General features: G+C 51.2%; 1 protein-coding gene across 1 annotated transcript in view; it reads right to left on the bottom strand.

Moving 5' to 3' along the window:
- Window positions 1–15,695, bottom strand: part of LOC119955917 (serine/threonine-protein kinase A-Raf-like) — a 123,648-nt gene that overhangs the window by 78,405 nt on the left and 29,548 nt on the right. Inside the window, exon 6 of the mRNA XM_038782575.1 lies at window positions 4–82. Within this exon, the coding sequence (XP_038638503.1) occupies window positions 4–82 (79 nt within the window). The remainder of the gene's footprint in view (window positions 1–3; window positions 83–15,695) is intronic.

Raw genomic sequence — 15,695 nt, 5'->3', positions numbered from 1 at the left:
CACAGGTCTGACAGCGGAAGCCATGGAACAGAAACTTCAGGCAGAAGTCGCAGAACGCCAAGTTGAAGAAGGTCTTCCGCACCTGCAGCAGGTGAATAAGCATCAGTTGAGTTACTGCATCATCATTTGATTGCTCAGTCTGGGCTGGGTGAGACTGGCACCAGCACCCTACCCGGGTACCTCACATCGTACTGTGGTCACACATGTACTCATTGCATATACACACACTAATGTTCTCGCTACCCTGTATCCATGCACACACATACTATAAAAGTAAGAAGTCTTATAACACCAGGTTAAAGTCCCAACAAGTTTATTTGGAATCACTAGCTTTCAGAACACAGCTCCTTCATCAGGAGAGACCCAATGTGCGAGTACGAAAAATCAGGTGATAATATGCGCACACACGGGTACTATGCCCACACACGGGCACTATGCCCACACACGGGTACTATGCCTACACACCGGCGCTATGTGCGCACACGGGCACTATGCACACACACGGGCACTATGCACACACACGGGTACTATGCACACACACGGGCACTATGCACACACACGGGCACTATGCCCACACACGGGCACTATGCCCACACACGGGCACTATGCACACACACGGGCACTATGCACACACACGGGCACTATGCACACACACGGGCACTATGCACACACACGGGCACTCTGCACACACAGGCACTATGCACACACAGGCACTATGCACACACACGGGCACTATGCACACACACGGGCACTATGCACACACACGGGCACTATGCACACACACGGGCACTATGCACACACACGGGCACTATGCACACACACGGGCACTATGCACACACACGGGCACTATGCACACACACAGGCACTATGCACACACGGGCACTATGCACACACAGGCACTATGCACACACACGGGCACTATGCACACACACGGGCACTATGCACACACGGGCACTATGCACACACACAGGCACTATGCACACACACAGGCACTATGCACACACAGGCACTATGCACACACACAGGCACTATGCACACACACGGGCATTATGCAAACACACGGGCATTATGCGCACACACGGGCACTATGCACACACACAGGCACTATGCACACACACAGGCACTATGCACACACACAGGCACTATGCACACACACAGGCACTATGCACACACAGGCACTATGCACACACACGGGCATTATGCGCACACACGGGCACTATGCACACACGGGCACTATGCACACACACGGGCACTATGCACACACATGGGCACTATGCACACACACGGGCACTATGCACACACATGGGCACTATGCACACACACGGGCACTATGCACACACATGGGCACTATGCACACACAGGCATTATGCACACATGGACATTATGCGTACACACAGGTACTATGCACACACGGGCACTATGCACACACGGGCACTATGCCCACACACAAGCACTATGCCCACACACAAGCACTATGCTTACACACGGGCAGGATCCCTACACACTGGCAAGATGCACATACACCGACACTATATGTACACACAGTACCAAGCCTACACACAGGCACTATGTGCACACACTTGCACTATCCCTATACACCAGCACTGTGTGCATACACAGGCACTAATCGCACATCCAGGCACAATGCACATACACCGGCACTATACGTACACACAGGTACTACAACTACACATATAGAATTTACAGTGCAGAAGGAGGCCATTCGGCCCATCGAGTCTGCACCGGATCTTGGAAAGAGCACCCTACCCAAGGTCAACACCTCCACCCTATCCCCATAACCCAGTAACCCCACCCAACACTAAGGGCCATTTTGGACACTCAGGGCAATTTATCATGGCCAATCCACCTAACCTGCACATCTTTGGACTGTGGGAGGAAACCGGAACACCCGGAGGAAACCCACGCACACGGGGATGATGTGCAGACTCCGCACAGACAGTGACCCAAGCCGGAATCGAACCTGGGACCCTGGAGCTGTGAAGCAATTGCGCTATCCACAATGCTACCATGCTGCCCTCACACGGGCAGGATCCCTACACACTGGCAAGATGCACATACACCGACACTATATGTACACACAGTACCAAGCCTACAGATGGGCACCATGCCTACACACAGGCACTATGCGCACGCACAGGCATATGCCTACACACGGGCACTAATCCTGCACACGGGAACTGATCCGCACACTGGAAATATGCCTACACACCGGCACTATCCCTACACAAAGGATCTACGCACAAACACATGCGTTATGCCTACACAGAGCACTATGCGCAAACACGAGCATGAGGCCTACACACTGCCACTATCTCTAAACACGGGCACTGTCCCTACACACGGGCACTATCCCTCCACACAGGCATTATGCTCACACGTGGGCACTGTGCACACACGCGGGCACTGTCCACACATGCGGGCACTGTCCACACACGTGGCCACTGTGCACACACGCAGGCACTGTGCTTACACAAGGACACGAGTAATAATCTTTACTAGCGTCATAAGGGTAGCACAGTAGCACAGTAGTTAGCACTCTTGCTTCACAGCTCCAGGGTCCCAGGTTCAATTCCCGGCTTGGATCACTGTCTGCATGGAGTCTGCACATACTCCCGGTGTCTGCATGCGTCTCCTCCGGACGCTCCGGTTTCCTCCCACAAGTCCCGAAAGATCTGATGTTGGGTGAATTGGACATTTAAAATTTTCCCTCACTATGCACACACACAGGCACTATCTCTACACACGGATACCATGTCTGCACACGGATACCATGTCTGCACACGGATACCATGTCTGCACACGGATACCATGTCTGCACACACATACTGGGGAGGTGGTGGCATGGTCACGGGACTAGTAATTAAGAGACCCTGGGTAATGCTCTGCGAACCCGGGTTTGAATCCGGTAACGGTGAAATTTAAATTCGCTAAAAATCTGGAATAAGTCTAATGATGACGATGAAACCGCTGTTGACGGCTCCAAAGCTCATTTGATTCACTAAAGTCCTTTAGGGGACGATTCCTGCTATCTTTACCCGGCAATATAATTGACTGGTAAATGCTTCTGAATTGGCAAGTCACTCAGTTGAAACAAACCGCCAGAAAGAAAACAAAAAGGGGAAGGAACCAAGTGGACCACCCGGCATCCACCCAGGCGCAGGAAATATCTATGGCAAACACAACTGTCGGCCCTGCAAAGTCCTCCGCACAAAGTTCTGGCGGGCTTATGCCAAAATTGGGAGAGCTGTCTCACAGACTAGTGAAGCACAGCCATATAGCTACCAGACTCCACTGGGGGCAGCACGGTAGCATGGTGGTTAGCATAAATGCTTCACAGCTCCAGGGTCCCAGGTTCGATTCCCGGCTGGGTCACTGTCTGTGTGGAGTCTGCACGTCCTCCCCCTGTGTGCGTGGGTTTTCTCCGGGTGCTCCGGTTTCCTCCCACAGTCCAAAGATGTGCGGGTTAGGTGGATTGGCCATGCTAAATTGCCCGTAGCGTCCTAAAAAGTAAGGTTAAGGGGGAGGTTGTTGGGTTACGGGTATAGGGTGGATACGTGGGTTTGAGTAGGGTGATCATTGCTCGGCACAACATCGAGGGCCGAAGGGCCTGTTCTGTGCTGTACTGTTCTATGTTCTATTACCATCCCTGCACGGTCCACGCCAGCAGAAGAGCCGGCTGTGCTACACATTTGAGGGGGTCTGCTCTGGCAGTACTGAACATCAAATCAGGACCCGATGAAGTCTCACTGCACCAGGTCGAACATGGGCAAGGAAACCTCATGCCGATTTCCACATGTCATCCATGATGAATCAGAACTCCATCATGTTGAACAACGCCTGGATTAAGCACCAAAGACAGCAAGGATGCAGAATGTACTCTGGATGGGGGATTTCAATCATCCAGAGTACTCAATACTACAGAGAGATGCGTGGGCACCCATACTGCACATACGTGTGCATGGGCACAATACTTGCTTGGGCACCCACATTGGACACACGTGCATGGGCGTGCACACTGAGCATACTGGTACGTGTGCAGGCAAACCACAAAAAAGGTGCTTGTGCACGCACTCGGTATACATATGTGTGAGTACACACGTGCATATATGCATGGGGCACACATACGCATGCATATACACATGAGGCACACACAGGTGTGTATATAAACGTGGGGTGCACAGAAGAGGGTATACAGATGTGGGGTGCACACTCGCATGGGGTACACACTTTTTTTTTTTTATAAATGTTTTTATTCAGTTTTCATATTTTATATTGAACAAATTACAAATTGTTAGGAGAAAGAAAAAAGAAAAAAAACAAACAAGCAAAAATTAACATACATATTTACAGGTAAGCATCTTCGTAGTAGTAACTGCGCCCCCCCCCCCCCCCCCCCCCCCCCTCAACATGTTTATTTAGTTTGGTTTTGGGCCTTAGCTAGCCATCGAACCCCCGTAACGAACCTGTAGCCCCCCCCCCCCTCCCGCTACCTTCCCCCGACTATTCTTCCTCTTGTACATTGGCCACAAATAGGTCCCGGAACAGTTGCATGAATGGCTCCCACGTTCTGTGGAAGCCGTCGTCCGACCCTCGGATGGCAAATTTGATTTTCTCCATTTGGAGAGATTCCGAGAGGTCGGACAGCCAGTCCGCAGCTCTGGGCGGTGCTGCTGACCGCCAGCCAAACAGGATTCTACGGCGGGCGATCAGGGAGGCAAAGGCAAGGGCGTCTGCCCTCCTCCCCAGGAATAGATCTGGCTGTTCTGAAACCCCGAAGACCGCCACTATCGGGCATGGCTCCACCCTCACTCCCACCACTTTGGACATAACCTCGAAGAAGGCTGTCCAGTACTCCACGAGTCTGGGGCAAGACCAGAACATGTGGGCGTGGTTGGCCGGGCCTCTTTGGCACCGTTCACATCTGTCTTCCACCTCCGGGAAGAACCTACTCATACGGGTTCTTGTTAAGTGGGCTCTATGTACCACTTTTAGTTGCGTCAGGCTGAGCCTTGCGCACGTGGAGGTGGAGTTGACCCTATGCAGTGCTTCGCTCCAGAGTCCCCACCCGATCTCCATCCCCAGGTCGTCCTCCCATTTCCTCCTTGTTGCGTCCAGTACGGTGTCGTCCCTATCTACCAGTCGGTCATACATGTCACTACAGTTCCCTTTCTCTAGGATACTTGCGTCCAGTAGGTCTTCCAGTAGTGTCTGTCGTGGCGGTTGGGGGTACGTCCTTGTCTCCTTTCGTAGGAAGTTTTTGAGCTGCAGGTACCGTAGCTCGTTCCCCCCAGCTAGCTGAAATTTCTCTGTCAGTTCGTCCAGTGTTGCGATCCTGTCGTCCGTGTATAGGTCCCTGACTGTCAGTGTCCCCCCGTCCTGCCTCCACCTTTTGAAGGTGGCGTCGGTCAGTGCTGGTTTGAACCTATGGTTGTTGCAGATGGGAGCCCTGTTCGACATTTTGGTCAGGCCAAGTTGCTGCCGCAGTTGGTTCTAGGATTGGAGGGTGGCTGTCACCACTGGGCTGCTGGAGTGTTTTTTGGGTGGGGATGGGAGTGCTGCCGTGGCGAGGGCCCGAAGGGAGGTTCCCATGCAGGAGGCCTCCTCCGCACGCACCCACTCAGCTTCTGGCTCCTGGATCCATCCCCTTACTCGCTCGGCTGCTGCTGCCCAGTGGTAGAATTGTAGATTCGGGAGGGCTAACCCTCCCCTGGTTTTTGTTTTTTGTAAGACCTTCTTTGGGATCCTAGCATTTTTACCCCCCCATACGAACGCCATGATGAGTTTGTCCAGCGCTTTGAAAAAGGCCTTGGGGATGTAGATCGGAATGGATCTAAACAGGAAGAGGAACCTGGGCAGTACGTTCATTTTGATCGTCTGAACTCTCCCCGCGAGGGAGAGCGGGAGTGTGTTCCATCTTTGCAGGTCCTTTTTAACTTCCTCCGTCAGGCTGGTGAGGTTCCATTTGTGGATCCCTTTCCAGTCATGGGCTATTTGGATCCCCAGGTAGCGGAATTTATGTCGGGCTTGTTTGAACGGCAGCCCCTTTAGTGCCGCCCCCCCCCCCCCCCCTTGCGGGTGTACTGGGAAGATCTCACTTTTGCTCATGTTGAGTTTGTAGCCCGAGAAGGCTCCAAACTCTTTCAGGAGCGCGATGATTCCGTCCATGCTGCTTTGTGGGTCCGAGATATAGAGGAGCAGATCATCCGCATAGAGTGAGACTCTGTGCTCTCTACCTCCCCTTCGGATCCCCCTCCAATTTTTTGCTGCCCTGAGCGCGATTGCTAGCGGTTCAATTGCTAGTGCGAACAGCAGCGGGGACAGTGGGCATCCTTGTCTGGTGCCCCTGTGCAGCTGGAAGTATTGGGAGTTGGTATTGTTGGTCTGTACACTTTGGGGTACACACTTGTGTGCATATTGTGGGATACACGCTTGCGTGTATTTACGTGTACACATACTGTCGGAGGGTCACTGCTGAGGGCTGAGGGAGTGCCGCAATGTTGGTGGGACAGTACTGAGGGAGCACAGCCCTGTCAGAGAGTTCATACTGAGGCGGGTGCCGCACTGTCCCGAGTGTCAGGGCTGCAGGAGTGTTGCACTGTCAGAGGGTCAGTAGTGAGGGTGTGTCGCACAGTCAGAGGGTGAGTGCCGTGTGAGAGCTGTATTACCGAGTGACAGGGCTGTAAGAGCACTGCACTGTTGGGAGTTAGTCCTGAGGGAGCGTCGCACTGTCAGAGGGTCAGTACTGAGGAAGCGCCGCATCTTCAGAGGATCAGTACTGAGGGAGCGCTACCCATCAGAGGGTCAGTACTGATGGAGCGCTACCCATCAGAGGGTCAGTACTGAGGGAGCGCTACCCATCAGAGGATCAGTACTGAGGGAGCGCTACCCATCAGAGGGTCAGTACTGAGGCCACACTGTCGGAGGGTAAGTGCTGAGGGAGCGCTACCCAATCAGAGGGTCAGTGCTGAGGGAGCGCAGGCCTGTCAGAGGGTCAGTGCTGAGGGAATGCTGGACTGTCGGAGGGTCAGTGCTGAGGGAGCACCGCGCTGTTGGAGGGTCAGTGCTGAGGGAGCGCTGCACTGTCCGAGGGTCAGTGCTGAGGGAGCGCTACCCAATCAGAGGGTTAGTGCTGAGGGAACGCAGGCCTGTCAGAGGGTCAGTGCTGAGGGAACGCAGGCCTGTCAGAGGGTCAGTGCTGAGGGAGGGCTGGACTGTCGGAGGGTCAGTGCTGAGGGAGCACCGCGCGATTGGAGGGTATAGCCACCTAAGATGGACACTGGGCTGCAAAATGGAGAACTGCTAAGGCTGCAGGGAGAAAACAGTCTTAGCAAGGACAAGCAGTTTGCAGAAGGCTAATTAGCATTCTGCACGTACAGAAACCAGTTTATGGCCAGGTGCAGGATCTCAGCTAAAGGTGTAAATGGCAACAACGATTTACATAGTAATGAGGTGATCCAGATCCAGGCACACACAATAGAAACATTTAGGTTTGAATGGATACTTTGAGTGGACGCCCAGACGAAACGGCACCATAAGTATCCATCACAAAGCACCATAGAAACCGCCCCACCCATCGAGAAGCGACCCTCAGATTGGGAGGTTTGGAAAATATCGATTGGGAGAAGGCCCAATCGATACCTAGCAGGTGAAAGAGCCCGCCCCAAGGGGCACGGACCTCTAGGACCTATAAAAAGAAGGTCAAGCACATGATTCGGTCTGTTGCTCCCAGACTCCGGCCCAGATCTGCTGTTGCTTCCAGACTCCGGCCTAGGCTGTTGCATCCTGACTCCGACCCCAGCCTCCAGATCCTGTCTTTCATCACCGGCCATTGAGCATCAGCCATCATTCAGTAAGTGCCAAAACAACGCTCGCTACGTGACCCAGGCATTGCTTATACTCTTGCCGACTATTAGTGAACAGAAGGTGCAGTCCAGAAAGGAACAAAGGCCTTGTCCCCTGACCTTGCTGGTTCCTACTTAGATAAGTATTTAGTCATTTAATAGTAGAAATAAGTATTAGTCTTTAGCGTATGCATGTGTATTTATTATATTGGTTGTAATAAATATCAATCGTTTGAACTTACTAATCGGTGTACAGATTTATTACTTTGAACCTGACCTTGATATACTTGTGAGGTGTCTAAATACGGCACCTGGCGACTCCGAGCAGAATTACATACACAGAGCTGTAGTAGTGTTAAGCACACGGCCTTTAAACGGAGGCGTGTTAATACACTCCAATAAAACGCGTAATACACTCAAGTAAAACGTGCAACATTTAGTGGCGACATCCTGACGGGACGCGGTTACAAGTGGCACCCCCACTCCGTCGAGGACCCTGAAATTTGAATTAGAAATCTGAGTAAAGAAAAGAAAAGAAATCACAAGTAATCAAGGTGTTCAAATGAATAAACGTAATTCGGAAGTGTGTTTTGAGCATGCGTACTAACAGGGTTGTAAGGAAAACCTGAAAGCATTTTTGTTGCGACAAACTTTCGGGAGTTTTGTGAACGGAACATAGCGTAAGCCTTACCCGTTTCGTGAGACATAACCTCAACACCCCCTGTTCCAAATTTAAGTGAGTCAGAGAAAATGGCCATGCAGGCAATGGAACGCCTCATGAACCCAGAACGGTTTGTGGTCGCAGCGACTAGCAGTAGCCGAGTAGGTCAGTGTCCCGTGTGGGAGCTGGAACTCCGCAAGTATCTGCAAGGAAAGGGATGGCCCCTTTGGAAAGAGTTCTGTATGAATGAGGAGAAAGGTCCCGGAAGTATAGGACATACTTGATGGGAGAACCTCTCTCAAATTCATAAGAAAAACCTTAGTAAAGCACGCAAGCCGATGGCAATCGTGTCCTGTTTGGCACAATTGCGAGGCACAGAGGAGGTCGTTCAGACGCTCCGGGCAGAATTAGAAGAGAGAAATCGGATGAGTAAAGTGGATGTCAGGGACATCGAGAAAGAGAATATGGAACTTAGAGGGAAGCTGGCAGAGAAAGGTAGAGAGGTGGATGATGCCAAGAGGGCACATCAGTCTTGTCTAGCCCATCTCAGCAGTTCCCAGACCCAGTATGAAAAGGCCTATCAGGACGTGCAACGTGCCGTCCTGATAAGAGAAGAATCAGAGAAGCAGGTAGAGGCTTTGCAGAGGCAATGCTCTGACCTAAAGGTAGCTTTAAGAGCACTCCATGCTGCCACCACAGAACAAAGACAGAGTACAGTAGACCATGCAAAATGCAGGAAGCAGATTGCGGAGCTGCAATCGCTGCTTTGATGGGTTCCAAAGCACCTTTGGAACGCAGTTAGATGAGGAGAATGCCCCAGACTGGAAGAAATTAAGCGAGACAGCGCAGCGTTATGTTCAGGGAACATGTACGCCAGCAGCGCAGCAGAAAAGACAAGCACCCCAACCCCCCACAGATCAGATAGTTACCGCACCAATGAATCCAGTCACCACCCAAAGGAAAGCGACCACAGAAGGCGCACCCGATATCACCTACACCACCCACTTAACTGTAACCCAACTCAGGGACGCGTGTGAGAAGATCACTCCGTTTCTCCCCACCGCAGACCCCCACCAGTTTTTCGCGAAAGTGAAACAGCAGGCAACCATGTACGGCCTGGACGAGAGAGAGCAGGTTAAGCTCACGGTTCTGAGCTTAGACCAATCGGTTGTAGCAGCCCCCCCCGACCCACAGAACGTTGGCGGAGGCACCCTAGAGGAAATGCACACCTCCATTTTAGATGCCATAGGGTATAACCGAGGTGACCCAGTCGAAGGACTTAACAAGTGCCGACAAAAGAAAACCGAGCACCCCACAGCATTTGCAGGAAGGCTGTGGATCCATTTTAACGCAGTTTTCGGCGATTTAAATAGAGCCCATTTGAACCGTGAAAACATGGTTAAATGGACGCGCACCATAATTTCCCATGCCACAGATGCAGGACAGGGTGCTTGCAACAGTTATGACCCCTCAGAAGAGGCCCATAATGAGAAATGGGTCCTGAAAAGATTGTCCCGCGCTTGGGAGCAATCAGTTCAGGGCAGAGGCAAAGTAAAGTCCCCAGAAGAAGCTCAGGCTGCAGCGGACATTCAGGCAGTGAGAGCGCACCAAAACCCCGCATGGGTAAATGAAGGAAAGAACAGCCCTCCACAGAAGTCGCAGGAATGCTACAACTGTGGCCAGTTAGGACATTGGGCTAAGGAATGCAATGCACCCCAGAGATCACAGAGAGACCAGCAGACAGGCACTCTGAATAGAAACAAAGCAAAGCCGATCCATAGCATAGGGATACAGTCAGGACAGACCAATGTGGACAGGACGGACTGACGGTGTTCGGGCTCCCCCACTTGGGTCTGTGACACTCTTTGGGATCAATCCGGAAGACCGGTAGTCACAGCTAAGGTTAGAGGGAAGCGCATAGAGTTACTTTGGGACACAGGAGGGTCCCGCACCACGATTAATTCCACCACCACGGCACAGGCAGACACGTGGCCGACCACCTCCATCATCACACTTAGCGGTTTCACAGGACACTCGCAGCAGGGACACATTACAGCACCCGTAGCAATCCAGCTAGGGAACATTTCCACCAAACACCCCGTCGTTTTAGTAAATCTTCCCCGGACAGCAGAACACATACTGGGGATAGATTTTATGAATGCCCATAGCCTGTCGTTCGACCCAGTTAACCAGTGTGTCTGGCGAATGGCGAGATCAGACAGAGCACCCGCTACTCTCACAGTAGGAGAGTACGCTAATCGGATTAGCGCAGTAGGCGACTATTCATTTGACCTGACTACATTAAACACGGACAGACAAGTAAAGGCAGTATTACACAAACACAGGACAGCATTTGCCAGTCACCGGCACGACTGCGGCAGAATGACTGGACAAATTCACGTTACCGGACCTGACCCCCGACCACAGAAACAATACAGATTTCCCCTAGAAGCAGAGGGAGAAATAGAGAAGGTAATAGGTAGCTTATTGGAGCAAGGGGTACTTAGAACAGTAGCCTCCACCAATAATGCCCCTATTTGGCCAGTGAGAAAGCCCGACGGATCATGGCGTCTGACCATTGATTATCGGGAGCTCAACAAAGTAACCCCAGCAGTAGCCCCCACGGTAGCAACAAGTCCCGAGACCATGCTCAAACAGGGACTCAACTCCAAATATTTCACGGTATTGGACATTAGCAACGGCTTCTGGTCAATCCCATTGGCAAAGGCGTGCCAGTACAAATTTGCCTTCACTTTCAAAGCACAACAGTATACGTGGACATGCCTTCCACAAGGATTCCACAATTCCCCCTCCATTTTCCACCAACAGCTGGCGAATGGTTTAGAAAAATTTTCCCGCCCCGAATGTCTGGTACAGTATGTGGACGACCTACTACTGCAGACAGACACAAAGGCAGAGCACATTACGCTTCTGGCCGAGCTCCTGGAACTTTTAACCGAGATTGGATGTAAAGTTAACCCAAGAAAGGCCCAGATTTTGGAAAATAAAGTGATGTATTTGGGTACAGTCATCACACACGGCAAACGCGAGATCGAATTCAAAAGAATTGATTCGATTGTCAAATTGCCCCTTCCCCAGAATGTTTCAGCCCTCCGGTCGTTCTTAGGACTGGTTGGTTATTGTCGGAACCACATCGACGGATTCGCGACAAAGGCAGCCCCACTCTCAGACCTCCTTAAGGAGCCCCCTGGGAATGGCTTCCGCAGCACACAGAGGCTGTGGAGGAGTTAAAGAAAGCCCTTAGCGCAGCACCCGCGCTGCAAGTCCCAGACCAACTCTCCCCTATGCAATAGAGGTAGCGAGCACAGATCTGACCCTCTCGGCCGTGTTACTTCAGGAACGGCACGAGCAGCTAAGACCAGTGGCTTATGCCTCCCGACTTTTAGACCCAGTGGAACAAGGATTTTCAGCCTGCGAGAGGCACCTCCTTGCAGTTTTCTGGGCAGTGCAATACTTCTCCTACATCACCTGACTCAACCCCATCACCATTTTGACCGAGCACACCCCCACACAGTTACTCCTAGACGGTCGACTGAAGGACGGTTCAGTTAGCCAGATTAGGGCAGCTAGGTGGACACTACTTTTACAAGGAGGCGACATTACGGTGAAACGGACCCGGACACACACATTTTTAGCCGACAACCTCCAATATCCAGGACAGCCCCATGAATGTGAAATTGTAGCACCCCTACACAACACGAAGACACCCCCCAAGAAGATAGGGAACCCAAGACAAAGCCCCCAACACACAGACACGTGTGGCCCACTAAGGATATACGTGGACGGTTCATCCACGGTTTTAGATGGTGAGCGTATCACTGGTTGCGGCATCTATGTCGAGGACGCGCTTTAAAATTGCCAGGTCACTTAGGCGCGCAGGCAGCAGAGCTCGCGGCCATAGCTTATATAGTGGACCACCCCGATTCTTTCCCCAGCCCGGCGGACATATACTCGGACAGTCTATATGTCTGCAACAGTCTGACAGATTTTCTACCCCTGTGGAGGACACGAGGTTTTGTCTCCGCAGATGGGAAACCCCTTCCATCAGCCCCTTTACTCCGCCACATCCTAGACAAAGCAAAGGATAGGACTTTTGGCATTATAAAAGTTAGAAGCCACCATAGGTCATCCCCCCCTGGGAATGTAAAAGCCGACGCACTGGCTAAAGCAGGTTCCAGGCGAGGACACTTTTGGACACCCCCAGCTAGCGCACCAGCTAGCGCCCCTGTGAGCGCAGTTCAAGTCTCACAGACTGACATTAAGGATTTAACAGAAGCACAGAAACAGGATGAGGATCTCAGGGAGATTTTTAAAGGCAACTTTGTGCCTCAGTATGATAAGTTTAGACACGCTCTGACCACACATGAGGGTGTGATCATCAAGGACCAGCTTTATGTGGTCCCGCAGCAGGACAGAAACCAAATGATTGCCTTGTTCCATGACGGACACGGACATCAAGGAATCGACACGACCACGAGGCACCTCAGGCAGCTCTGTTGGTGGCCTAACCTAAGGACCGATGTAACCCATTACATTGAGAATTACCTTATTTGCGCCCAGAATAACCCGGAGAGGTATTCCAAAAAGGCACAGCTTTGGCATACTCGACCAGTTAATGGCCCCTGGACAAACCTCCAGATCGACTTTATAGGACCATTGCCCCCTTGTAGGAATGGCTATAAATACGTGCTGGTAGTAATTGATACCTTTACCAAATGGGTAGAGGCATTCCCCTCAAGAACGAATACAGCTAAGACAGCTGCAAAGATCCTGACCCACCACATCTTCACGAGATGGGGTTTACCTAGAAGTATTGATTCGGACCAGGGATCTCACTTCACAGGACGTGTCATGAAGAACGTCCTGACCATATTCGGCATCAAACAAAATTTTCATATTGCGTATCACCCACAGTCCAGCGGGATTGTAGAGCGCATGAATCGGACACTAAAATCGACCCTTAGGAAAATGGTTCAAGAGAACAATTCTACATGGGATTCAGTACTCCCATTTGCACTCATGTTTATCCGAAATACGGTTTCCACATCTCCAGGTTTCACCCCACACACACTCATGACCGGACGCCCTATGAAAGGTACAGAATTCCTTTTAGGACTGGACATGACTAGCCCCGAAGTGACGGCCCTCACCCATGAGAAAGCTGTTAAAGACCTAGTTGAGACTGTGAGGTCTGCACAGATCGCAGCCGCAGTTCAACTAGGGAAACGACGCAGACAACGCACAGCCTGCTTTAATAAGAACGTACACCCCACAGAATTCCAGGTTGGGCAACAGGTAATGCTATCTGTATATAATCCCAGCAGTTTTTTGGCACCAAAATATTCCGGCCCGTATTCAATTTCGGACAAAATTAGCCCCTCAGTTTACAGGATAAAATACCCCAATGGAAAGACCGCGTGGTTCCATATTAACCAGCTAAAGGCATATGGAACAGTCTAACCATGCACACCATGTCCTGCTAGACGCAGCAGAACACCTCGCCCCGCCCACTAGAGACACGTTTCCACCATCCCCCTCACAGACCAGTTCTTCATCGGACTCGCCCACGACTCCGCCCACTGACCTCAACAGACCACGCCCCGAAACGCCCACAAGCTGCCGCAGCAGAGGCAGCGATACAGACACTGACTCTGAGGACAGCCACAGCACACAACCCTACAGCCCACACTGCAGCGACTATGACCCCGACTCCAGTGACCCCATGGAAGTCACCTATATCAAATATCCAGACCCACCACCCGACCCCGACAATGCCCATTCAAGTTTAGACCCAACACTTTGGCACAGGGACAATTCGTACAGACTTGTCCGTAATGACAAAAGTGACCCCCGGTCACACAATTACAAAATTGCATGCCTGATCCACACAAGGGTGTGGGATCCGGGAGAGCAGGACGACACGGTGTCTGAATCCCGATACGGCAACCCCTTTGTGACCCTGTTCACAGAGGCAGAGAAAAAGTGAGGTGTCCAGATGATGTAAAATAGGAACCGCTTGAGGGAAGCGATATCCTTTCTGATGGAACCTGCACGTATGTTTTGTTTGTGAGTTTATGTTTGTTTGTTTTAATGTTATTGGTTCAGTTGGAGGTTGGACACCTTCTTTTCAGCTGAAAAGATTGTGACCACCTCGCACGCACTTTAGCTTGTCCGCAGATACCTTTGAGAACTTCGGTTCCCAACCCAATGGTTTGATTGGAGATCTTTTCAGCTGTAAGGCTTGTGACTGCCTTACACGCACACTAAGTTTCTCTGCTGAAATCTCTGAGAACCTCAGTTCACTGTTTTCAGATGTTGGAGCATCTTGGCTCCTCCCTTGTTTTTAGGTGCCCCTCTATTCGGTGAATAGAGGCTGTAAACCCACGGTAAACACATTCTTGCCCGTTTATTCCAGGTTACTCAGGCAGTGGACAAACGGCACTGAGGACCCGCCCTGTCTGAGAACCCACTTTGGTCAGCCAAGCTCGGGTACGGCACAGCACGCCTTACCCGGGGATCCCATTCAAATCTTACCCGTAGCGGCCCATACGCAACCCATTCGACCTTTCGTTCCAAATTTGTTTTCATTTTTCGTTAGGTAGCCCTTAGGCCGCCATCCCACATGCTATTTACATCCAGGAACATTCGGATGGTAAATTAGCAAAGCCTGCGAGACGGCTCGCAGGAGGAAAGTTGTTATGTGTATTCTGTTCCTAAAATTCGCTTTGAAAAAAAAAAATGAGGGGAGTCACAGGGTGTGACTTGGCCAGTCATTTTAATGGGTCAATTGGAATTAGAGGACAGATACACTAACAAGTACGGATATTAAACTGTGTATTGACAGATACTGTGCTTGATCCCATAGCTTTCGAAGGACGAAAGAGGGTTCACAGCAAGGATCGGCCATACAGGAGGAAGAGAAAGAGAACGAAGAGAAGACCAAGATGGAAGCCTACCTATTACTGTTAAATGTTATATTTGTATGTGTGGAAGCGAGTCACGTTTCCCCCACAGCCCCCGCCGTCAATGTTTCCCTCACACCAACTTCCCCGTGCTCAGCTCTGATCAGCGAAGTTCAGACCTGGTGCACAAAATTTATGACATGGTACTCCATGTCATACATGATTGAATCACTGCTGGTGATTGCAATC

Source organism: Scyliorhinus canicula, chromosome 21 (assembly GCF_902713615.1).
Source record: "Scyliorhinus canicula chromosome 21, sScyCan1.1, whole genome shotgun sequence".
Classification (NCBI taxonomy): domain Eukaryota; kingdom Metazoa; phylum Chordata; class Chondrichthyes; order Carcharhiniformes; family Scyliorhinidae; genus Scyliorhinus; species Scyliorhinus canicula.
Note: the sequence above shows the minus strand (reverse complement) of the source record. Positions and strands in the feature narration are given on the sequence as shown.